The sequence below is a fragment of the Arachis ipaensis genome, chromosome B6 (assembly GCF_059453495.1).
Source record: "Arachis ipaensis isolate K30076 ecotype BB chromosome B6, ASM5945349v1, whole genome shotgun sequence".
NCBI classification, from domain to species: domain Eukaryota; kingdom Viridiplantae; phylum Streptophyta; class Magnoliopsida; order Fabales; family Fabaceae; genus Arachis; species Arachis ipaensis.
The window spans coordinates 147,330,644-147,356,468 of NC_142441.1; the positions used below are offsets into that span (position 1 = coordinate 147,330,644).

General features: G+C 34.3%; 3 protein-coding genes across 3 annotated transcripts; 1 reads left to right on the top strand and 2 right to left on the bottom strand.

Moving 5' to 3' along the window:
• Positions 1 to 443: 443 nt before the first annotated feature.
• Positions 444 to 2,094, bottom strand: LOC148563086 (uncharacterized). Its single transcript, XM_088491159.1, has 2 exons — positions 1,368 to 2,094; positions 444 to 1,267 (listed from the first exon to the last, which is right to left on the bottom strand). Exons 1-2 carry the CDS (start codon positions 1,864 to 1,866, stop codon positions 444 to 446), a joined length of 1,323 nt encoding a protein of 440 aa, XP_088347285.1. The 5' UTR covers positions 1,867 to 2,094.
• A 161-nt stretch (positions 2,095 to 2,255) lies between these two features.
• Positions 2,256 to 3,470, bottom strand: LOC148563087 (uncharacterized). The gene is made up of 2 exons (XM_088491160.1): positions 2,882 to 3,470; positions 2,256 to 2,359 (listed from the first exon to the last, which is right to left on the bottom strand). The coding sequence occupies exons 1-2, from the start codon at positions 3,468 to 3,470 to the stop codon at positions 2,256 to 2,258; spliced, it is 693 nt and encodes a 230-aa protein (XP_088347286.1).
• A 14,492-nt stretch (positions 3,471 to 17,962) lies between these two features.
• Positions 17,963 to 22,864, top strand: LOC107605419 (Class II aminoacyl-tRNA and biotin synthetases superfamily protein). The gene is made up of 10 exons (XM_016307297.3): positions 17,963 to 18,711; positions 19,128 to 19,238; positions 19,375 to 19,488; positions 19,687 to 19,977; positions 20,070 to 20,180; positions 20,412 to 20,465; positions 21,135 to 21,214; positions 21,320 to 21,435; positions 21,722 to 21,836; positions 22,491 to 22,864. The coding sequence occupies exons 1-10, from the start codon at positions 18,190 to 18,192 to the stop codon at positions 22,615 to 22,617; spliced, it is 1,641 nt and encodes a 546-aa protein (XP_016162783.1). The 5' UTR covers positions 17,963 to 18,189; the 3' UTR covers positions 22,618 to 22,864.
• The last annotated feature ends 2,961 nt before the right edge of the window (positions 22,865 to 25,825 follow it).

Here is a 25,825-nt window from a genome sequence, read left to right on the forward strand (position 1 = left end):
GCGGCCAAGAAATGCAAGAACTTTGTGAAGGATGTAAAGTGGGCAATGAAAAAGTAATTGTGGAGTTATGTTTAGGGTAATTTGTATGTGTTGGACTTTGTATTGAGTAATTTGTATGTGTTGGATTTTTCATTGAGTAATTTGTATGTGTTGGACATTATGTATTAATGACTTGGACTATGGTAAGATTATATTGTATGTTTATTATCACATAGTTGTAATGAACTTTTTGATGTATTAACCATCTGGAGTATGTAATAATGTTTCATAAAATACTAATATGTTCATACAGATATTGATGTATTAACCATCATATTATATAATGCAACAGATATGTGATAATACTAGATTGTCATAATTTATAAGGTTACATATAGCAGGTCATGTTAACTCAGATTGCTCAATCAGGTTACATTATACAAGATCATCTTAAAACTATGAACCTAGGGGGCATCTCTGTTGGTATTTGAACCAGCTGACTGACGGCATCTGCTACGACTATGTCCCTCAGCCCCACATAGCGTACATCGCCTGGGACGATGTAACATCCGCGTGTCCATCTCATTCAAAAAGCGGGTCATCCTGGGGCGACCTTTCGTGACCCGTCTTAGGTACGGATTTGGTATGAACCGAGGTCCGTTATAAGCAGGCCATGTGATAGGATTACCTAGTGGCATAAACCTAGCTCGGTACACCCGCCGAACTTGGTCCATCTTATACACATCATTCACGTATAGTTGCCAATCCAGTCGTTGGTTGGCACAACATGCGAACACATGTCTGCAGGGGATCCGGTCCACCTGAAACTCACCACAGTCACATCGAAGGCCACGTAGATCGACTGCAAACTCCAGCCTGCTTGGCATCTCACGAACCTCAAAGACCTCATTCTGGCGGTCAAAGCAACTAACTTGGATGTTTCCTGATGCAAGTTGGTTTGCATGCAACTTCGATGTCACGATATCAGAAAACACATGGCCAGCATTGATCCGGGCTTCCGCCTCTGCTCTTTTCCGGGTGAACAACTCGTTTAGTCTGTAGAATGTTGCCTTCACAAGAGCAGTAATGGGAAGATTGCGTGCACCCTTCAAAACTGAATTGATGCACTCCACTAGATTCGTCGTCATGTGACCCCATCGGTACCCATCATCAAAGGCCAATGCGTACTGTTCGCGAGGAATTCGGTTTAACCAGTTTGTGTACGCCTCGCCACGTTCCCGTAACCGCTGGTAACGCACTTCGTACTCCCGCACCGTCCTCGAATATCCTGGTAGATGTCGACAAATAGAAAGAAAACTAATCGTTTTCAATAGAATTATTTAAGGAAGAATCTATTAATAATTTGATTAAATTTACTAAATGCTTACCAATGTTGACGATCAATTTTTGGAGGTACGGGGCCTTGAACTTTCTCAGAAAATTTGACTCTATATGTCTGATGCAAAACATATGAAAAGCTCTAGGCGGTGACCAAGCTCCGTTACTGCGTTCCACAGCTGCATTGATGGACTCGTGCCTGTCGGATATTAGACCGACACGATCCCGAGTTACAACATATTGACGCAGGTTACTAAGAAAAAAATGCCATGCATCAGAAGTCTCTCCCTCCACAATAGCAAACGCAATTGGGACGATATTGTTGTTGTCATCCTGTGAAACTGCCACAAGCAGACAACCCTTATACTTTCCGTACAAGTGAGTCCCATCCACCTGGACAATTGGCTTACAATGTCTGAATGCCCTAATACAAGGGTAATAACTCCAAAATACACGATGCAGTACCCGAATATCAGCCACCAAGTCATCGCCTTGATATGCAGGCATAGTCTCAAAATGGACAACAGCAGATGGCTCCTTGTGACACATGGCCTCAAACCATATAGGCAACGCCTCATAAGAGGCTTCCCAACCTCCAAATATTTTTTCTACTGCCCTTTGCTTAGCCAACCATGCTTTCCGGTAGCTCACGGTGTAGTTGAACTTCGATTGCACTTCTGCTATAACCGATTTTACCTTCAAGGAGGGGTCAGCCTCAACCAGTGGCTTTATTGCTTCTGCAATTGTGATAGAATCCAGTTTCGAATGATCCTGTGAAATGGTGGCTCTGGTACAGGTGTGGCTACCATTATACCTCCTTATAACCCAACAGTACTTCCTGCTGATCAAGCTAACCTTGATAACCCAATCACACCCTGACCCATACTGTGTACACTTGGCATAAAATGTCAACGGCTCAGACTCATACACCCGGTAGTCTACGCTTGTCGTATCGTATACTCTTTTACCGCCTTAATAACAGCTTCTCTGGAACTGAACTCCATACCAATGGCAAATTCACCATCTGCGACAATAGGAACTTCTGCTGCGACAGCCACCATTGGAAAAAATTTCATTAATACACAGGTATTTCAAAACCGATTCTAAAGGTAAATCAAATTTCACTGCATCCAGTATGCTATAACTCCAGACTTTGCAACATGTTATTATGTCACTCTAAACAAAATAAGAACATAAGCAGCAAATATAAAAAATAGAGCGGACCGACCGGTTCAACCGGCAAACCAAACAAACTGGACCGATCCGGTTCAGTTCACGGAGTTTGAACCGTACAACGGGTCGAACCTGTGCAAATAATAATGTCCACAAACTCACGCATTTTGTCATAACCATATTATAGAGAATTTAAATATTATTTTTTAATAAATACTAGTAGTATATAATAGTTAAAAAAGTCAATTTTCTATTAGTGGTAAATATTGTAATAACCCGGTTCTATCCTGACAACAACTACATTCAACTAATTAATGGTAAATAAAAAGTAAATTATTCATAACTCAATCAATGTCTAACCAAAAAAATCTTTGTACCACGATTACTTTACCTGCAGTCATATATTCCGGATATTCCGGAACATGCATGGCTTCCAAGTCCAACACTCGCATGAATGATGGCTCCTCAAACGGCACTTCGTTTGCGAGTGCATTTGCCACTTCTGTCACATCTGGGGCCATGGTTCCGTCACCTTGATCTTCATCTCCATCTGGACCAACAAATTCGTAGTTGCTTTCGAACTCTTCTTCACTGTCACTATTATAATCTTCCCGTAGAATATTCCGGTCAGCCTCATATTGTTCAAACTCAACATACAACTCGATGAACGAGATCTGAGACTGGTTTTCAATATACATTGAAAACATCTCCTGCATGCTCGCTTCGTCCGTCACATATTTGGTTTGATACTGGATGAATCCACCAAACACCGGTACGGGATATCTGTATAGGATACAGGATATCTTTCTTGCCCGCTCAGAATTAATCTTTTCGCAGATTACACCTTTGAGTTCTTCAAATGAGATAATAAAAGGAATAATAAGATCTAATGGGTTTTCACAAATAAATTTTACTCCTTCACTCGTTTGTAACAAAATCTGACCAAAATAGTATATTTTTAGCAATACTCTGTCACTCATTTTTTTCACTCAACAAAAAGTAAGCATAAACTTATCCTTAGCAACTAGACTTTCAAAATCAAAACTGAAACTCACCAAGATAGAAGAAGAGAGGAAGCAACCGTTCAACAAGGAAGAAGACGGAACTAAGCTCCCACCAGTACACTTCACTCTTTTATATCAGCATGCTTAACGAACTCGAACCCTTCGACTAGGTTAAACTGAACCCAAAAAAAAAAAAATGTTTAAGAACTCGGACCATCCGAGTTCCTCTTAGCCCTTCCACAAAACGGAGGATCCGAGTTCATTGTGCCTCAAACTTATAATTATCTAAAATCGTAGGGTCCGAGTTCTTTGATTCCTTTAGCTACTAAAGAAATCGTAGGGTACGATTTCAATTACCCCAAATTTTTCTCCTCCAATGCAAATCGGACCGTACGATTTGTTATTCAAAAATTAAATCCAAAGAACTCACACGGTCCGAGTTTCTCAATATCACACTGACAACAAAATTGTCCCACATATTTGTCCAATATTAAACTTGAAAGCGCATTAAATGAATGAAGAGAAATACGACAAGCATACCAATTACCGACTTCAAAATTTGAAAATGGAAAAAAATCTTTCATAAGATACCGTAGATACGTGTATAACCAACATTACAATACAAATTTGACGGTGCTTCCTTTTGTTTTATTCACAATGTTTCATATCTCAAAAGTTTATGGTTAATTGTGCTGAATATTATTTGGATAGTACTTACACATTAAAAAAGTATTTTTTCTCTTTTAAATTTAAAAATTATTTAAATAAAATTATAAAAATAACTAAAAATACGATATTATCATCATCTTTTTATTTCGAATTTTTAATGTCTTAAATTTATTATTTTTAATAATGAGAGGTATATTTATAGAAATTCTTACACTCAACTTAACATAAACTAAGAAAAGAATTAAAATAAAAATCATACATGAATACATGTATTTAGTATATATATTTTGAGATTGTGATATTATAAACTTTTCTTTTTATATCATTTTGAGACTATGAGATACATTTTAAGTTCAATTAATCTAGAAGAATAAATTGTTCTTTTTTCATGAGTTGTTTGATGTTTTAATTTGTTGTGGTATCATATATTTAATCATGACAAATCTATAATTTATGATAATTTTTAGATTGAAAGAATGAAATTATCAACTTAATTAACTTGTACTTATTTTTTAAAAATACATATTTTTATGAACTTTTTTTTAAATTGTACTTAATTGATTGAAACATATTTGTTAGGTCTTTAGAATCTTTAAATTAATTTCATTTTTTTTATTCGATATCTTGATATGTTTGTTTAAGGTTTTAGAGGTAAGAATGATTTAGAAAGATCGAAAAAAATCATGCAAAAATAAAAATGTCGTGAAAAAATAAAAAATTGTTAAAGTTGGATATGGTACGTACGCATCCATGATGCGTACGTTAATCACATTTTCCTAGATACATATATAATTAGAGAAAGTATGGGGAGCTAATGGAATATTTGTACAATACGTATAATGGAGGTTTAGGGAGTATTAGAGATATAACTATTAGTGTTACCTTTTTTCATTAGTGTAAGCTTTTGGGATGAGTGGTATCATGACATGGTATAAGAGTTCTAGATCCAAAAGGTCAAGAGTTCGATCTTTGGTAAACCCCAAAATCAGTTTATGCTTTTGGGATGAGTATGTTTGTAATTCATATAGCCATTGTACACATTGTACAAATAAGTCATTGGCTCCCTAGCAGAACTCAATTAATTAATAATGTCATTCGTAATGTTTTTCTTTTGAGAAAGACTTTTTTTGAGTTTTAGATCTCAACCCAATTGTTTCATCATTCTCGCTGAAATTTTTTATTTTACTTACCTTTCTTATAAAGTCTAAATTCTAACCATAACTTCTATCAGTCATAAGTTACCACCTTGATTTATGAGTTTATAAATCGAAGTTTTTAATCAAATTTTACATATTATAATTTATAATTCTAGCTTCATGAGTTGACGTTTTTATTCCTTAAATGTCAGATTGATTGACCTCCAAATTTGGTATGTCCTTTTTTTTAGAAAGACTTTTGAATTTCAAATCTCAACCAAAAGTATTTTTTTTTTAAGGTGTTTAATTAAAGTTTTTAATGTCATTTTTTATTAATAGAGAACAAATTTTCATCTTCCAACTTTGTAAATTTAATCTCTATAACATCAAGTAGTGTTTTTTGTGATAATTTTTTAAAAAATTCCAATCGTTATTTAATTAATCTAATAATTATAAGCATTTGAAGCATATATAGTGATATGTAAAGTAGTAATTTCTATGAGAGAATGTGCTCATTTATTAAATCAAATCAATGTATTTTAAACACATTTATTATTCATATACATTTATTTTTTAATGCACTAAATAAAAAAAAACTAAAGTTAAGATTTTATTATTTTTATCAGTTATCATCAATTCGTTTATAAAATCCTTTTTCTGGGTAATTTTTATTTATAAAATCTTAAAAATTATATAGGCCCTTTTTATCTATTAGTTTTTTATTTTGGGCTGATCTATCAATTGGTTTCATGCCATTGATTTATTACATAGTATTTTGCCAGCAATATTCACCCATGGTGAGTGGCCATTGTTTTCAAGGTCTAAAAACTGTAAGCAAAATGCATTTAATTTCCAAAATATTTTTTGGTATTATACAGGGCTAATGCCCAAAGAAACAGACTAAGAACACACTACACGGGATAAGGTAGTCCCTAAAACATGCAAAAAAAGATCTTACAAAAGAGTCCATTTTATGGCCTAGAAACTTAGTTTGAAGCCCATTTAGATAAGACCAAAACCGCTCATTCAGACAAGGCACAATAATTTCTTCTCTATCATTTAACTGTTTCAAACATAACTGTACAGGACCAAAAAAGGAAACAAACTAAAAAACAAAGTGCGAGGTGTGCGTTACAAATTTCCTGGTAGAGGTGAGCACGAGTAGCGGGTACTTGATTATCCGTTCGAAATCGAACCGAACCAATTAAATTAGTTCTGAAACTAATAGATAATCGGTTTAAATCCGAACCAAACTTATGGTTTTTTTTAGTGATTGGTTCGGGTATCGATTTTAGAGGTGCGGAACCCGAATCAACCAACGAACCCGATTATATATTAATTAAATAAAAAAATAAAAAAATATATATGGTTTTTTCATTAGACAATGATTATTCATTATTAATATATTTAGATTTTAATGAGTTTAATTTTTAATGTATTTGGTGTTTAACATGTTTGGATTATTTCTATTGATGTTACATGTTTATTGTACTTGTTGAATTTTAAAGATAAAAATTTGGTTTTTTTTATGAATTTCAAAGTCATCGGGTATCCAATTATCCGAACCGAACTAATCCGTTCTTAATCGGTTTGGTTTGATTCGGGTACATATACAAAAAAATACAAATCTGAACCAAACCTAACCAATTACATTTTGATCGGTTCGCTTCTAATTTTACTATAAACCGAACCAAACCGACCCGTGCTCACCCCTAATCCCTAGGACTGATAGTCCAAAACTCAAAATAATCCAACAGATAACTGGTGTGTCAAATTCTTTTTTCCTCGCCAATGAGCCTTAGTTCACACAGCATTCTGCTCCCCCTCTGTCTCAAAGGTCTCGGACTCAACTCCTACCAACTAAAACCGAGAAGAAAAAATTGGTAAATATGTGAAGAGTGTGTGGGTGTGTATTGTATCTAGGATTGTGAGTTGTCTAATTCATTTGAGGTACCTAGAATTGGGGATTGTTTAATCCACCTGACCAAAAAAAAAAAAAATCTTTTTTCCTCCTCTACCTCAGTGCCTCCTAACCGTGAGAAGTCAAAAATTAATTCGTCGTAAATCGAAATTTTATTTAATAATTTATTATTGACTGACTGCATACACAAAACTGATTCGAACCACTAACACTTATTTAAGTGGATTAATAAATTAACTGTTAGACTAACTCAAATTAATTCTAGTGTGTTAATTTAGTCATTAATAATCTAACAACGGACAATTATTTTTAATAAAAACACAATAACAATAATAAAAGAAGAATAAATGACCATTTGTACCCATAAAAGATGAAAACGCCGACATATGTATCCATATTAAATCGAAACTAAACTTGTAACCACGCAAGATGTTCTCTGTGTGACAAAAGTACTCTGTCTTTGGAGGGTTGGAGTGCCACGTAGGATACTTTTGTCACACGGAAGGCATCTTGCATGGGTACAAATTTAGTTTTGATCTAGTGTGAGTACATATATCAGTGTTTTTATTTTTTATGGATACAAATGGTCATTTATTCGTAAAAGAATAACCTTAAAGAAAAAAATATGCAAAAAAAAAATTCAAAAAGTATATATAATTCGCACATATTTTATATAAATAACTTTTTGTAAGTTTAAATTAATTTAATTAAATTTAATTGACAAAAATATTTAAATTTGTGAAATTCTAAGTGTAATAGTGTATAATATATTAATATGAAAATCATTGTCATATCAATTCAAACTTGCTTCTTATAATGCCATGGCCCATGTCCTAAATAGCACGGGCGGTCAAATGCCACCCGAAAAAAATTGTATCACATTTTCATTAAAATTTTAATGTATATTATTTTTTCTCTTTCATTACAAAACAGCCCCTTCACAAAAGTTAAGCAATTTTTATAAATTTTAATTTTATTAAATTTGTTTATACAATCATAAAATTACAATTTTTTTTTATAATAACTCTTAAGTAGAGATAGAAATGACTTACGCTACCCGACAAAAGTTTATAATTCTGTTTATTTTAGGCTTGATTTAGTTTGATCCATTTTATTAAACATGACAGCTTTAAATTTTTTATAAAATCTATTAATTAAAAGATCAGGTTATAGATTTTAAATTTTTTTTTGTGTATTGATTGAGCCGACTTGTCAAAATACTTTTTGGTAATAATAAATTATTCTTAATTTAAACTTTTAACTATTCACCTATATTAAACGTAAAATTAAACTAAAAAAAAAATAATAGTCAAAATTAGTTAAGATTGTAATTTTTTTGTTCAAATAAAAATTTTATAGATTGTAAATATGATTATGATATGTGACTAATGATTAATATATAAATGAATAAAATTCTACATTCAAGTAAAATACTTAACCAAATATAACCAAGTTGTTATAACCGCTTTTCAAATCACGCGCATCTTTCTTCTTAGCTGTTTTTTCTTCTCCTTCCTTTTTTTCTCTTTCGTTATCATCGTCACCATCACCATTACTATATTCTCCTCCTCATCTTTTTTTTTTTCATTTGATTTCTTCTTTTCATTCATTTTCCTCCTCCTCGTTCTCCATCATCATCATCATTATCGTTATCATTATATTGTCATTCATCTTTTTTATCGTTATCGCCGTTCTTATTATCGCTATCATTGAATTTTTGTCATATTAATGATGTTACCTTATTCAAAATTAATTTAGATGGGTTTTTATTCATGATTCAGTCTTGTTTGTATGCTTATTTTTTAACTGAGTTTGTGTGTCGCACTCATCAAGTAATTTTAGTATAAAAACTAAGAAAATTATGTGTATTTGTTAAAAAATTTCAGTGTATTTTTATTCTAATAAGTTTTGCATAATTTAAAACTCATCAGCACAACGATGAGGGGTCTAACCCTTTCTTCTTCAAGTTGAGGGAGAATATTATCTACAACCCAACCAAAAAATACACAATTTAGCCGATTATTCCTGCACATTAATTGTTAATGAGATGTCACAGTACTAAAGTGTAAATCATTCTATAACTACTTGCGATAGGCCATGATAAATTACTCTAGCTATTGCAACTGCTTCTTCTTCTTCTTCATCTTCTTTTTTTTTTCTTATTCATCTTTTCCTTTTTGTTTTTCCTTCTCAAGTTTTTTCTTATTTTACTCTCTTAATAAGAATAAAAACAATGAACCTGCATTTCTTCAATTAAAAGAAAGAAGGAAATAAAAAAAAAAGAAAAAAATACATCATTAAAGAAAATATTTTGTGCTTTTGTAACAAAATTTCAGTGTAAAAACAAAAAAAAATTATATGTATTTGTTAATAAATTTTGGTGTATTTTTATTCTGATAAGTTTTGCATAATTCAAAACTCTTTTTCTTCCTCCTCATCATCTTCTACTTCTTCTTTTTCATCATCATCTTTTTTTTGTATTCATCTTTTTCTTCTTATCTCACCTTCTTAAGTTTCTTCTTGTTTTATTCTCTTAAGTCTTAACAAAAATAAAAAAAATCAAATAATAAAGTAAAAGAAACTCATAATGCTGCAAAATTATTAGGAAGATAATGAATATACATTCATTCAACTAAAAAAAAGAAAAAAAATGTAACATTCAAAAAAAGACATTTTTGTACTTTTGTAGCAAAATGTTGGTATAAAAAATAAGAAATTTATGTGTATTTGTTAAGAAATTTCAGTGTATTTTTATTCTGATAAGTTATATATAATTCGAAACTCTTCCTTTTCCTCCTCGTCATATTCTGCTGCTGCTTCTTCTTATTTCAATTTCTCATAATTCTTTTTGTTTGACTCTCTTAAGAGGAATAAAATAAAAAAATGTTAAAAAATTACTAGGAAGAAAAGGAGGAAAAGAAAAAACACAGCAACAATAATAACAATAAAAGAACGACGATGGAGAAAAAATACGCGAATAAGAAGAAGGAACACGACTAAGAAGAAGGAAGAACACGAATAAGAAGAAGGAAGAACTCGAAGAAGAAGAATGATGCAAAGATAAAGAAGAATATGTTTGCATTAGTGAATTGCACATGTGTACATGCTGCGTGTAATGAAAGTAGTTTTTGTTAGGTTTGGGCAAACTTGATTGGAATTGGTTGCCAAAAAGACTTGAATGTTTAACAGGACTGATTATAAATTTAGAATGCATTTAATGTCAATTTAAAAATTTTGAATTTATTGTTTTGAGTTATACTTCATAAAATATGCTTTTTAAATAAACTCGTGAGCTTGTCAAACTTTAAACAAGTCAGACTTGAGCAGAAGTAACAAGCCTAGATTTAGGCCATCTATTTACCATATAGGGCAGACTTGTCAAAAATGAAAATTTAGTTTTCACTCCTACTCACAAATAAAATTAAATTATTTTTCTAATTTCATAATTTTATAAAAGAATAATACAAATAAAATTTTTTTTTTCTAAAAATAAATCAAGGAGTAATTTCTCTAACTCTGCCCTCAATTTCTTACTAAAATCTAAGGGTGCACATGGAAAAGGATGAAGTCGGATTTATATTGACCCGAATCATACCCTAAATAACAATTGAGTCTATTTTTTAGACTCTTACCCAACCATAGATCCAATTTAATTATACTATGTTCAGATCACACTAAAATCAGGTTTATATCGGATGAAATCTGGATCGTAATAAATTTTATGCCAAAAAATTACGATGACAACTAATTATAAAGAAGAAAAAAAATTTATTTGTTGCCGAAAAATTGATATCCATATTTGAACTTGAATTTGTCTATAAATTCTAATTTCATAATTTTTTGATCTATTTTTCAATTCAATAAATTTGATTAAAAACAGATCAATAAACTTATAATTAATATAAGGGTTAAGTATTTTTTTCATCCCTAAGGTCTGTGGTCAAAATAAAAATCGTCCCCGACCTTTTTTCTTTATTAAAATCATCCTCAACGTTACAAAACGTTATAAAATCATCCTTTTGTCTATAAATAATATTTTTCGGACAATTTTACCCTTTAACAAAAATTAAAAAATCCTCCCCATTTCCACCCCTAACACCCCCTGCATCATCAGTCATCACGACTACCACCACACCATTCTTCATCCATCCATCAATCTAAACCCATCACAACACCACTCCTTCATCCAAACAACACCAACAATAGCAACAACAACTCAATTTTAAAGTGAAAATAGAGGAAAAAATCTTGGCAGCAACGGCTTAGGACTCTCAAAAAAGTAACCTGGCCTGATACCTATTCACTTTTCTGGCCCACTCGAGTTTATCACTGACTAAGATATTGATGTTGCTGGTTTCATCCCGAGTTGAAGAGCGGGTAGGGAGGATCTTACGTTGATACAGGCAACCGGCCGACTGCTACGGGTAGCTCTCAAGGGTGAAACCTCCACTCTGGAAGAGCTAGAATTCTAACATTGTGCCAGGACCTACGGGCCAAGCTTCGTTAGCTTAGTTCGAAATCCCCTTATATAGGAGCATGAAGGAATTAACGATACTTCTTTATCTTTTGAGTTGTTCACCTGACCAACTGAAACATCTTAGTAGTCAGAGGAAAAGAGTAAAATCCCAAAGAAAAAGTCATTGTCGGGATGGAAAGCTACTCTTCAACCACTTATTTTAGCGACCGTTTACAAGAGTTAATACCGAAACAGACAATTCAATTCAATGACAACAACTCAAAAGTTATATTTTTTTATTTCATCTCTATTAAATTACCAGCAATGCTATAACACAGTACAGTGTTTAAAAACTTATCATTTAAATTGTAATTCAGACATACACGTATTATTAGGGATAATATAGACCATCAATGGAAAACAGAGAAGTAGAGAAGGGAGGCGTGTGCAGCCACAAGCTCAAAATTTTATTCTAATTTAAAGATCTCAGAATACAAAATAATAAAAACACTGATGTATATATTCTTCAAAAATAAAAATGAAAAATTGGAAGAACAAAATAAGAACATCGAACAAGAATAGAGAGCAAGGAAAGAAAATAGGAATAGAAAATTCGAGGTGGTGAAGAGGGTGGCTGAGTTGGTCTGTTGAGGACGACAAAGACGGCGGAGTAGGAGACCCAACTCGAGATTCAACTTCAAAATAAGATTTTTGGACTTGACACTGGAGTAGGAGACTCAAATCGGTGGCTTCAGCTGAAACGACGTCATTGAAGTTGATACCAACATGGTTCTCGTGGAGGTCTAAGGAGGAGTCGGGATCACCGAGAGAGTTGTCGTCGGGGAGATGAGGAAGGCGAGACTGACGCTAATGGAGGAAGGGTTGAAATTGGCGATGGAGAGAGATAGCGAAGTTGAAGAAGGAGGCAGAGGACGGAGGTGGTAAGGTGGCGAAAAGGGAGAAAAGAAGAGTTTTGGGAAGGGGGAGAGGGGGAGTCCGATGAGAAAGTGGTAGGTGAAAGGGGATGGAGAGGGAAGAAAGTAAAGAGATATCTAGAAGGGGTGGGTTTAATTTTGTTTTTTAATATCATTTTTATTATTGTTAAGGGTAATTTGGTCAAAAAAATTAAAATTGAGATAGAAAATGACGATTTTATAACGTTTAGTAACGTTGAGCATAATTTTCATGACAAAAAAAATGTCGGGGACAAATTTGATTTTCATCCCATACCTTAAGGACGAAAAAAGTACTTAACCCTTTATATAACATAATATCAAAATTAATTTAGAAGACATATATTTTTTTATAGTGCATCACAAGCAATATGACTAAAGTTTGAATCTTTCATTTTTTGAACTTCTAAATTTTTAAAAAGAATTATTTCATAACATTATAATATTTACGTAATAATAACTTAGAGTCTAATAATAATAATTTAAAGTTTTACAATAATAATTAAGTCAATTACATAATAAACATAATGCATATTTTTATTTTTTTTTACGACCACAGGGGTGGATCTCCAGTACTTCAAGATGACAATAATATAATATATTGTATGCTTATCCCAGTCACTCTTTACAACCATTTTAACGAGTGAGATTAACGGGTCCAAGCAAAACTTAGTATTACAACATTGAGTCCCTTTTCCACTATGAGAAATTCCTGTGAATTGTCCATGCCATTTTTTGATGAGTAGGATCTTCTGTAGAGGCAGAGGCAAACTCAGAGCATATTTTATGGCACTGGATTGAGGAAGAAGGAAATAATACTAGTTAAGCTTTCAGAGAGAGAAGAAAAATTTAAAATATTTTGTAAGATAGAAAAAGTAGATATATTACAATGTTCATTGAGATCTGATTACAACTGAGGTGAGCTCCTCCTTTTATAGAGTTCTCTAGATAGCAGCAATATCTTACAGAATCTAAACAAACCTATCATACAATGCCAGCTGGAGGATAAGGATAAGCCTTATCTCTTTTTGGCTTTTCTTAGACATGTGACAGAGGTCACTTTATTTTAGTACACTCAATAATTATACATAGTTGGGACATTGTCTTAATAAAGGGACGGCTTGAAATAGTCTTCTAGAAGGGTCCCATCACCATCTGAGAAGCATGATGTCTCATCAGAGGCCAAATTGACAGCTCTAAGATCCATATCCAGGTCTTGTAGATAGGTAAACATGTCTTCAATGTTTCCTTCATTAGGATCTTGGGCATCTTGCAGATACAGGTCATATGGGTCTGAGTATGGGGCTTCAGCGTCATTGGGTATCCCTGCATCAATTCTGGTTGAGTTTGGTGGTAAGGCATATCCTCTTCCATTTAGATCCTCAAAATTCAGATCTTCCTCAGAATTTCTGTTTGGGATATGTCTAGATGTGCTAGGCTGGTCTCTTGGAGTATAAAAAGAGTATTGTCCAAATTGATTAATTATTCCTGAAGTTATGAATTTGGACTGGAACTCTTGAAGAGTTATTGGCGGAACATCTGTTTGAAATGGGAGTCCTTCAACTGCATCTCTTTATCCATATAGTCCAAGTTGCCAAAGTTGACAAAGGTATTTGGCCAAGGCATTTAGAACTGTCTTTTCATCCGTGGGCCATATGGTAGAGTATCCAACAATATCAACCCTATTCATGGTGTGTGGGTCTCCTCTAGTAAAATAATTCCTCTGTAAGGTGACAAAATAACAGAATTTCTGTTTTGCCTGAGAAGGTTTATCCCACAGTTGGTGCCGGTCGAGCATGTTATATAACATTCCTCTCCTTGCATCGAGTGGGGCATACATTGAGAATAACCTGACTAGATGGGATTGTGCTTGAGTGCGATTACACAGGATATGATATACATGAAAGATTGACACTATGATGGCACATGTATATATAGAAGACAAAGCCCAAATATACCACATCATTTCCTCTGGTATAGGTCTTTGGATTATTGGTATAGTGCAGAAAGGGGTATCCATGTTGAAGTACCTTGGGTTTGGATGGATTTGGGTTATGATAAGGAGTTGGTGTAGCCAGTAGAATAAGTTTTGTCTCGCTAGACAATCTATTTGAAATTCTGTCTGGGGTCTTGCTTTGAGGGGAAAAGGACCAATCTTTTTCTCTGTATGGGCTTCTGTGGAGCGGAAAATCAGGGAATGGAATGGTGTATGGATTGTGGGTACTCATAGTGCAGATGTAATGGATTGGTTTTTGGATTGGTTTTTTAGTAGGTTTGGAGAGAAAATCAGCAAGTGTGTTTTGGTGTCCCTTTATGTATCTCACTTCAAATTTATAGCGAGAAAATCAGTCTTTCCACTGCAACAATTGAGAGTCAGGTAGAATTTTTTTCTTGATTTTCAGCATAGATGGGAAAGAGGTGTTATCCATCTCCACAGTGAAATGATAAGAACTGAGGTAAAAATTGAATTTTTCTATCCCTCGTTTAACAGCGAGAATCTCTTTGTAAGTGACATGGTAATGTTTTTCAGATTTTTTGAATTGTCCATTAGCATGCGTACAGTAGTGTCTTGTCCTATCAATTTCTTCAAGTAGCACAGCTCCCCAGAATTCATCACTAGCATCTGTCTGTAGTATCCTTTTTCCCGTGTTGGGAATCTTTAAAGGAGGAGGGTATTGTGCTATCTTCTTCAGGATTTTGACAACTGTGGTTTGCTAAAGTCCCCATGGTGGGAGGCTTCTTTTTTAGGAGTTTTGACAGCTGGCTGCTGTGTCTGGTCACATCTGGGATAAAGTCTTTGATGTAGTTTACAATTCCCAAGAATTGTTGGACTTGTTTGACCGTCATGTTTTCATCAGGGAAGTGAATTAATTCTTTGGCAATATGATCTCCTGGTTGAAAGAATCCATCTTCAAAGACCATCCCAAGGAATTCAATTTTTGTTTTAGCAAGAGAGCTCTTTTTTATGATAGCATGATTCCCTGTTTTTTGACAATTTGAGTGAATTGGGCCAGGAGTGCCTTATGGGCTTCACTGTCCTTTGAGAACAGTAAGATATCATCTATGTAAATAAGTGTGGAGTGTAGTATGGGCCAAAGATTTTGGTCATGGCCTTTTTGAAAAGGGATGGGGCTACTTTGAGTCTAAATGGCATTACTATCCATTGATATTGGATTTCAGGGATGCAAAATGCTGTTTTGTATCTATATTCAGGATGGAGCCCAATTTGCCAAAAGCTAGTCTTTAGATCAAACTTGTTGAATATTTTTGCTCTACTTAACGTCTGTGTAATAACTGAGATCCTTGGTAAAGGAAACTTATCATCTTGCAAAAAGACATTAAGTGGCTTATAATCAATAACAAGCCTCTTTTTTTCTCTATTTTGCTCGGCCCTTTTTTCAACGTAAAAGACTTGACATGCCCTGTTAGAGTTGGTTGGTTCAATGAGTCCTTGCACAAGAAGGGCTACACATTCAGCTCTTGCCAACCTGAGATTTTCAGGATTCATTCCTGAGTGTGTGGCCTTTGTTGGGTTGATGTCCTCATTCTTTTTAAAAGGGAGACGAACATAAAATTCTGGATTCTTTCACAAAGGTACATAATGGTTGAATTGATCATGACTGTCACAACAGGCACTAAGGAGTTGTTGCTGGACCTCCTTATATTCTTCTGGGGCTTCTTGGATTTCAAGGATGCTTTGTATTTCTATAAAAGGCAAAAACTGCCCTTTGTAACTTAGGCCAGGGGTTTGATATGTAGTCCATGGGTTCGGAAAAAAATATCAAATCCGAACAGAACATCTTTGTCTGGAAGATAACTTTCCAGTACCCTGAACCAAGTGGTCTGGCCTGCAAATATCTCCAATTCAATAGGTTTTTTAAAAATGAGATTGATGGTGAAGACTTCACTGTTAGCTGCTGCGAACCTCTTGAAAAAAGGTGCCCACATTTTTTTTGGTAAGACATGTGATTTTAGGACAGTGGCATAAGATCCAGTATTCATTAGTGCAACAGTCTTTATTAGTTTGTCATGACGGATGTCTTGACTTTTAAATCGAAGTGAGGACAATGAGTACCATCAATCTGTTTTATTCCCGAGGATCCAAGGTATCTAAATTCTTCTTTTGGGATGTTTGATCCTTTAAGAATTCTTGTGGTGATAGACGCAATGGAGGATATGGAAAATATTGACCTATTTGGTGGGAGGTCTTCTTCTGAATTGCTTCATCCTGAATCAGAGTCTTAGAAAACATATTGGGTATCATCATTTTTGCTTTCTTGCTCTTCAAGTACTGATTCAAGATCTTCTTCATATTCGATGGAAGCTGCATCCATTAAAGACTGAAGCATTTTTATCTCCTTCTTTATCTTATGAGGATATGATTTAGCAACGTGATCTTATTTTCCACAAATGAAACATCTGTTTGACTTAGTATGGGATTTTCTTCTTTTGAAATAACGGTATCTTTGCTTCATTCTTCCCCTTAGAGCTATCAATTTGGCCTCTGATGAGACATCATCCTTCTCAGATGGTGATGGAACCCTTCCAGAAGACTATTTCAATCCGTCCCGTTATTAAGACAATGCCTCCACTATGTATAATTATTGAGTGCACTAAAATAAAGTGACATCTGTCACATGTCTAAGAAAAGCTAGAAAGAGATAAGGCTTATCCTTATCCTCCAGGTGACATTGTATGATAGGTTTGTTTAGATTCTGTAAGATATTGTTGCTATCTAGAGACCTCTATAAAAGGAGGAGCTCACCTCAGTTGTAATCAGATCTCAATGAACATTGTAATATATCCAATTTTTCTATCTTACAAAATGTTATAAATTTTCATTCTCTCTCTAAAAGCTTAGCTAGTGTTATTTTCTTCTTCCTCAATCCAGTGTCATAAAGTATACTCTGAGTTTGTCTTTGCCTCTGCAGAGGATCCTACTCATAAAAAAATGGCATGGATAGGATCAACAGGAATTTCTCATAGTGAAAAAGGGACTCAATGTTGTAATACTAAATTTTGCTCATACCCATTAATCTCACTTGTTAAAATAGTTGTAAAGAGTGATTGAGACAAACATATAATGTATTATAGAAAAGTCTAGGGGGCCAGCAATTTTATTGAATGTTGGCCAGCATGCAACCAGCAGAGAAATGTGAGCCATTGGATAAAATCTCACATCATTAAATCATCATTGATGACTATTTGATGGCTACTAATCATAAAAGTTACTGGCCCCTAACATTGCTCATGTATTATATCATTGTCATCCTAAAATAATGGAGATCCACCCTGTGGTCATTTATTGAAATTTCAGATCTAACCAGATCACAACAATACCAAATCAAGTTAATCCCAAAGCGGGCGGATCCGGATCGGATCTTCGGATCAGGCCTGGTCATCAGCAAACCCTACTAGAATCATCAACACCAAGCGGGGTGTTTTCACAGTTTCACTTTCCCTGTTTTCGGCAGATTTCCTTCTCCATATAAACACACAACTCTGTTAAATCGCTCTGAAGCCACACTCTCACTCGCATTCACATCATCACTACAAAACGATGTCGTCTTCTGAACCCCAAGAACCCTCAGCACCATCTTCCGAGCCACCGTCATCGGACCAATCCATCAGCAAGAAGGCGGCCAAGAAGGAAGCCATGAAGCAGGAAAAGCTCCGCCGCCGCCAGGAGACTGCCATTGCCTCCGCCACATCGAAGCTCGCTGTCGACGAGGACGACCCCCTCGCCGGAAACTACGGCGACATCCCAATGGAGGAGCTGCAGTCGAAGACCCCCGTGGACCCCAGCCGATGGACACGTGTGGAGAATCTGGAGAAGTCTCTAGAAGGGAAGCACGTCATGATCCGAGGTAGGGCTCAGGCCATCCGTCCCGTTGGGAAGAAGATGGCGTTCTTGGTTGTGAGAGAGAGCGGCTTCACCGTGCAGTGTTTGGTGCAAGCGCAGCAAGATTTGGTTAGCGTGCAGATGGTGAAGTACGCTGCGGCGCTGAGCCGCGAGTCTGTTATCGATGTTGAAGGTCTTGTTTCGGTCCCTTCTGAACCAATCAAAGGTGCCACACAGCAGGTTAGTTAGCTTCTGAGATTTGATTTTGGATATAAATGAAGGGAAACAGTAGCAATCTATTTAGTAGGGTTTAACAATAGCTTTTCTCTTTCCGGAAGTTAGACTTTGAAATCTTAACAACTACTGTGTTGAATTTGGTTGCATAGTGGTTTTGGGTTTAGAAATATTTGTAAGGTTTATAACATAGAATAGAAAATGGGAGGCATTGTTTTTTATGATAGAGATGGTAAAATTGCTTGATTACAATGATGCTAATTGTAGCGCACACCAAGATGAAGGTTGTACAAGTAAACGGGTAGAATGGCATCTAAGGCTTCCTCTTATTCTCCTTAACTTGTATAACTTGTAGTTCAATTTTTTTCAAGTAATTGAACATTTTGTTGGGGATCTATAGCTTATGTGGTTTGTTCTGATAGGTGGAGGTTCAAGTGAGGAAGTTGTATTGTGTTAGCAGGGCCCTTCCAACTCTACCAATTAATCTCGAGGATGCTGCTCGAAGTGAAGCTGAAATTGAGAAGGCACTTCAGGTACATTGATTGGAGGTGTTGGGTCTTTGTCAACCTGTTTGACTCCTTCTTTGTTAGGGTGATTTGTTTGCAGGATCTTATCTTTTACGTTATTTCTTTTCATCCATTGGTTAACTAGTTCTGTTAATGAATGCAGGCTGGTGAACAACTTGTTCGTGTTAATCAGGATACACGTTTGAACTTTAGAGTACTTGACCTAAGAACCCCAGCTAATCAAGGAATTTTCTCCATTCAGTCTCAAGTTGAAAATGTAAAGCATTTCATCTGAATTTTCTTCTGAAGAGTTTACTTATTTGCGTTCATTCTTGATTTGCATGTTGTTGACATCATGGTTGCTTTAAATTCTAACGTTACTGCAATAAATGCATACTAAGACATTTATAGAATATATTTTTCCCTTGATGCCAAGTTGAATGGTCACATTATTTTTCATTCTATTGTTGTGTAGGCATTTAGACAATTCTTATTATCTGAAGGCTTTCGTCAAATCCACACTCCAAAATTGATTGCTGGTTCAAGTGAGGGTGGAGCTGCTGTTTTCAGACTGGACTATAAAGGGCACCCCGCTTGCCTTGCCCAATCACCACAGCTTCACAAGCAAATGGCAATATGTGCTGATTTTGGCCGTGTTTTTGAGATTGGTCCTGTTTTTAGGGCTGAAGATTCCTTCACACACCGACATCTGTGTGAGTTTACTGGTCTTGATGTTGAAATGGAGATTAAGAAGCATTATTTTGAGGTATATATCACTTTTAGGCGTATGTTTCTTGGTATGGTTTTGAAATTATTGTGGTACATAACCTGTTTTACTGATATTGAGTTTTTGAGCAGGTTATGGATATAGTTGATAGGTTGTTTGTCTCAATATTTGATAGCTTGAACCAGAATTGTAAGAAGGATCTTGAAGCTGTGGCACACCAGTATCCATTTGAACCTTTAAAGGTAAGCATCTTCTATTAAAAAAAATGTATTTTATATATATCGAACATTCTTTCTACTAATCTAACAAATTTCTTTCTCCGTAAAAAAAAATGAGTAAATATTATTAACTATACTATGTTGTAGTTCTTGTGCCATGAACTACCAGTTGAAAAATGTGAATACAAAATGAATGCAATGCTTAAAGGCTATATGATCTTATTCATGATCTGATATATCCCGGTTAATATGCAGTATCTTCGTCAGACTCTGCGGCTTACATATGAAGAAGGGGTTCAGATGCTCAAGGTAAGCTTAAAATTTTCCTTAGTATCTAATTCACAAATCATGAACAAATTTTTTTTTTCTTCTTTTTTATTTGAATGGGGGACTTTCTTCTTTCTTAATAACACATATGCTCCATAACTATCGAGGGATTATACAAGAACAGTGATGATAACAAAGTCTTGGCCCATTAGTTTAGGCCGGCTACTTGGATCAGCCGATGGCCCGATGCTATTGCATTATGAAAAAAAGTTATGCTGTTCTAGTTTCTAATTTCTGATTTCAACCAAAAAGTCATCGAAAACATGATTCACAATAGTCAAAGGTTTATTAGAAAATGTCATGGAGTCCCTATTGTTAATTGAAAAAGAATTGGGCTTGAGGAAAATTTACGTAAGACCTCATTCTCAGTCCATATCATAATCTTGTGTTCTTGCAAGTCAAAATGGGTTTATAGTCCCAAAAAGGATGAAATTATTGTCTTGATGCCTAATTAGGTTCCCTGTGTTCTGATCCAAGGGGTGCTTCATTGATGCTGAGGCTTCCTCTCTATTTTTCCTCTTATATATGGTTCTCGGTTTTCTTTGCAATTGTTGAATCATTGACCTCAACACTCAGAATTTTGTTTATCTTCACTAATAAGAATATTAGAAAATGGTATGTCTTGCATGTACTAATAATTTTGCTTCACAGGATGCTGGAGTAGAGATTGAACCTTTTGGTGACTTGAATACTGAAGCTGAAAGGAAGTTGGGGCAGCTAGTTTTAGAGAAGTAACTCTCTCACACACACAGACACAACAAAGAAGTGAAAATATTTTATTTACTTTGAATGACCTATTATTTTGGATTAACTTGTTCTGTAATTTTGGTTTATAGGTATGGCACAGAGTTCTATATCCTTTATCGCTACCCCTTAGCTGTAAGGCCATTTTACACAATGCCTTGCTATGATAATCCACAATACTCCAACTCATTTGATGTCTTTATTAGAGGTAAGCAATAAAAGATTTTGTCATACATTCATTGGTACAAAAAATGATTTTATTGAATTTTTCATCTATACTGTATCCGTAAGAGAACACTTGTAAACTCTTGGAGCACATTTAATGTGTTCTAGAATCATTAATAGCTTCTTATTCTTGATATTTTATATAATCTTTAAACATTATAAATGAAAATAAATGGATATAGTTATTTTGGAGCATGCAAGTATTCCATGTAGCCATCATTGCTTTTTCATACATATAGTTATTAAGTTCTGTGTTACTTGCCCCTTAGGCGAGGAGATCATTTCAGGAGCTCAACGTGTCCACAATGCAGAAATGTTAGAAAAACGGGCCGAGTCTTGCGGCATTGATGTCAAGACAATATCTACCTACATTGATTCTTTCAGGTATTCTTCATGGCCTCTTGCTCAGTTCATCTTGTCATGTTCAGTGTTTCTTTGTGTAATTCTGGCACCTACTGTTTCCATCCATCCATTGGTAAATATTATTTTAATAAAATTGTTACTTTTAAAAATCAATATATCTAGACATAATTTCTGTCCAAATGAGTAAACCGTTATTTTAACCCTTGAAATATTAGTTTGTGACAAAATGGTCCCTTAAAAATTGGTAATTATTTTATGGTACCTGAAATATTGTTTCCACTTGACAGAAATCACTATTTTTTTTTGGTTGAGAAAACGGTTCCTTAACAATTGATAATTATTTTATGGTACCTGAAAAACCATCCACAAAATGAGAGGGCTATTTTGTCAGATATTTATAGGGCAAAAATGACGGTTTGATCCATGTCAAAGGTTCAACAAAGTTTTATATGGGCAGTCGGAAACCTAATACAATCCTCTTCTTTTATCGAGACTTGGAACCGGTTATGTAACTTTTGTAACAAGCTTGACATAGACATAGTTGGCTAAGATGTCTGGAATTTACAACTGTCTAACCTACCGTTACTATTTATTACTGGGCAGAGGGAATGATTTATATTTTCAACAAATTAGATTACGTGATATAAAAAACTAATTGCTTTGTTGATGATTCAGATATGGTGCACCAACACACGGTGGCTTTGGAGTTGGTTTGGAGCGTGTAGTAATGCTCTTCTGTGGCCTGAATAACATCCGCAAGGCATCACTTTATCCTCGTGACCCCCTTAGGATTGCACCATGATAGTTATACCCAAACAATTGCAGTGTTGGAAATCGCATTGTTACATATTTTCTTATCGCAACAATCTCATTTCCTTTGAACTAGCAGTGTTGGAGCTGGTGTCGAGCACTTTACACAGAATACTAATTTTGGTGGACTTAATGTAGCTGCCACTTTGTTTGTTGAATGCACCCTCAGAATGTTCAAATTTTCCTTTACTCACTAACCAGCAATTATTTAATGAAAAATGGATCTGGATGCACTCTCACTCAGGATGTCCAAATATTCCATTCATATTTATTTATCTGTTTTAGTAAAAACACTGCGATGAGTTTAGAATGATAGAATGCATAAGGTAGTGTTTCGCACTGTGCATTTTATTCACTAGTGGTCGTAGGATTAGGATGATGCATTTTGAGTTTTCTTTAACCGAAGTTTGAGGCAGGACGCAATATGAATGCCTCCCCGTTTGCAAGATGCACCTAATACACCTAAAAAAAAAAAGGTAAAAACTGAAAATCTGTATTTTTTTTATTATTCATTCTCGTTAGTACTGGAAAATAAACAACAAACTAAGATATGAAGTTGCGTAACAAGAGCATTTGATAATTTCACTAAGTAAAACTATAAAATTCAAAAAAGAACAAAAGAAAATGTATTCGATTAAACCAAAGACTAATTTGTTGCAGATCGGAACTCCATTTAATGGTTTATCGCTGGCTAATAAGTTGCTGCATCACTGACACTTGTTTAAATTTTTTTCAGGGTTCAAAAAAGGCCTCCACACCTACAAGAGTAAATTTGCCCTTGAGAACAAATATCATTAAATGTCAACTTTTCTAATATATTATATATAGGTGTTTGTACATGAATGAGATGTTATTAATTAATATCAAAACTACTTATCCTTCACAGCTATATTAGAAAGACACTCTATCTGACACGTAAGAATGACTTGTAATTTCCAAAACCAAAGATATAAGAATCGCCAATGAAGAAACGCCAAAGGAAGACCCAACGCAGTTGGTTTGCTTGGTCTACAAAGTAATCCAAAATAACAATAAAAGCCAAAGTAGCATCGCATTTTATCTGAGATGAATTTAATTTTTATATCCCACAATTTTGCATATTCAATTAGTTTTGACAAGAAAAGGTGTTAAATTGTATTGAAAAATTATTTATTAGGAGCATTATTTTAATTTTTTCATATTGTCTTTATCTTTTTGAATATTTATTAATTGATATTCCAAAGTTTTAAAATTTGTTCATATTATTAATATAAAAATTTTAAAGTGTACGTATGTATCTGCCAAATTAAAATAATAAAGTCTCTTGACACATATTGACACATGATGCTTTCAACTTTTTAAGTAGCCAAGCGAAAGAGTAAAATAAGCTATGCACATCTTGTTACTATAACATTTTGGATCTACGACCACGGTTTTTTTAGTCACGGTAAAAAACTGTGATTATAGACCCTCTATGGTCACAGTTTTTTAGGGTGAGAAAAAAAAAGTTATAGTCACGATTTTTTTGGAAAGGGTAACCATAAAGTATCTATGGTTACGGTTTTTTAAAAAAGAGTGATCTAAAAGGTTCTATGGTCACGGTTTTAAGGGGTGACCTAAAGGAGTCTATAGTCACGGTTTTTCAAAAAAGAGTGACCTAAAAGGGTCTATGGTCACGATTTTGGGGGATGACCTAAAGGGGTCTATGGTCACGATTTTGAGGGTAACCTAAAAGGGTCTATGGTCACCGTTTTTTACAATGATCAAAAAGGGACTACGGTCACGATTTTTCAAAAAATGGTGACCTAAAAAGGTCCATGGTCACGGTTTTGGGAGGTGACCTAAATGGGTCTATGGTCACGGTTTTGGAAATGGCCTAAAGGTGTTTATGGTCACGGTTTTTTACAGTGACAAAAAAGGGTCTATGGTCACGGTTTTTCGGAAGGGTGACCTAAAAAGGTCTATGATCATGGTTTTGGGGGGTGATCTAAAGGAGTCTATAGTCACGGTTTTGGGGGTGACCTAAAGGGGTTTATGGTCACAGTTTTAGCGGGTGACTTAAAAGGGTTTATGGTCACGGTTTTTTATAGTGAGCAAAAAGAGTCTATGGTCACGATTTTTCAAAAGGGTGACCTAAAAGGGTTTATGGTCACGGTTTTGGGGGTGACCTAAAAGAATCTATAGTCACAGTTTTGAGAGGTGACCTAAAAAAATCTATAATTAATTAGAATTAAGTTTGAGAACTGCTAAAAGATTGAAGTTTGATTACTGAATTATTTTCTTGAAATCTAATTTTTATACTAAAATAGTAACGTTGCTAATAAATAAACGACTTAAAAATTTTGAAGATGGTTTTTGGAATACTAGTTGATTGAGTTTAATTTTGAAAGAATTCTATGATAAGTGAAAATTAGCTATGAATTGATGAGATGGAAGTTGAATTGATGGATTGTATGGGAATTGCGAGTTATGATTGAATTGTTAACTATTGCGAATTGTGAATTTTTTGATTGATTAAGAATCTCCTATTTGGTAATTGTTGAGAAAAGGTGGATGAATTGTTATTGCATTGTTATTGTAAGGTGATGATCTTAACGAAGCAAATCTGCAGCAAGTTTTGGTAGATTTTGATGATTATTGGTATTTTATGGCAAGATGTCTTATACTCTTATTAACCTTCTACCATAACTAATTTTATTTTTGAATGTATAGGTGCGATGTCTTATACTCTTATTAACCCTCTACCACATGTACATTGGTTGTTAGTGGTTACATATTGTGCGTAGTTAACTTATCTCATTTATAAGTCGTAAGCATGATTGAAATAATTTTTTTGGTGCTTAATTTCAATTGTTTTGAATAGAAAAAATTTTTTTTAAGTACACATGATTGAAAAAGTAACTACTAAATCAACAGCAAATTCTTTTCTGTTAATTTTTGGTCTTATATCATTTTTAGTCATATAAATTTCGATTTTTGTAGAATTGATTTTATATTAAATAAAGAGAATAAGTGCAAAAAAAGTACATTAAACTAATAAGAGTTAACTTAATATAAGAAATTTAGTATAATAAGAGTTAACTTAATAAAAGTCAACTTTATCTATACATTGACTTGTACTGTTTATGTATTTCAATTACAGTAAAACAGGATCCTTTTGTAGCAAATGGAGCTGTCTTTCTTTTACAATTGCTTTAGTGCCATATGTTCCTAATTTGCAA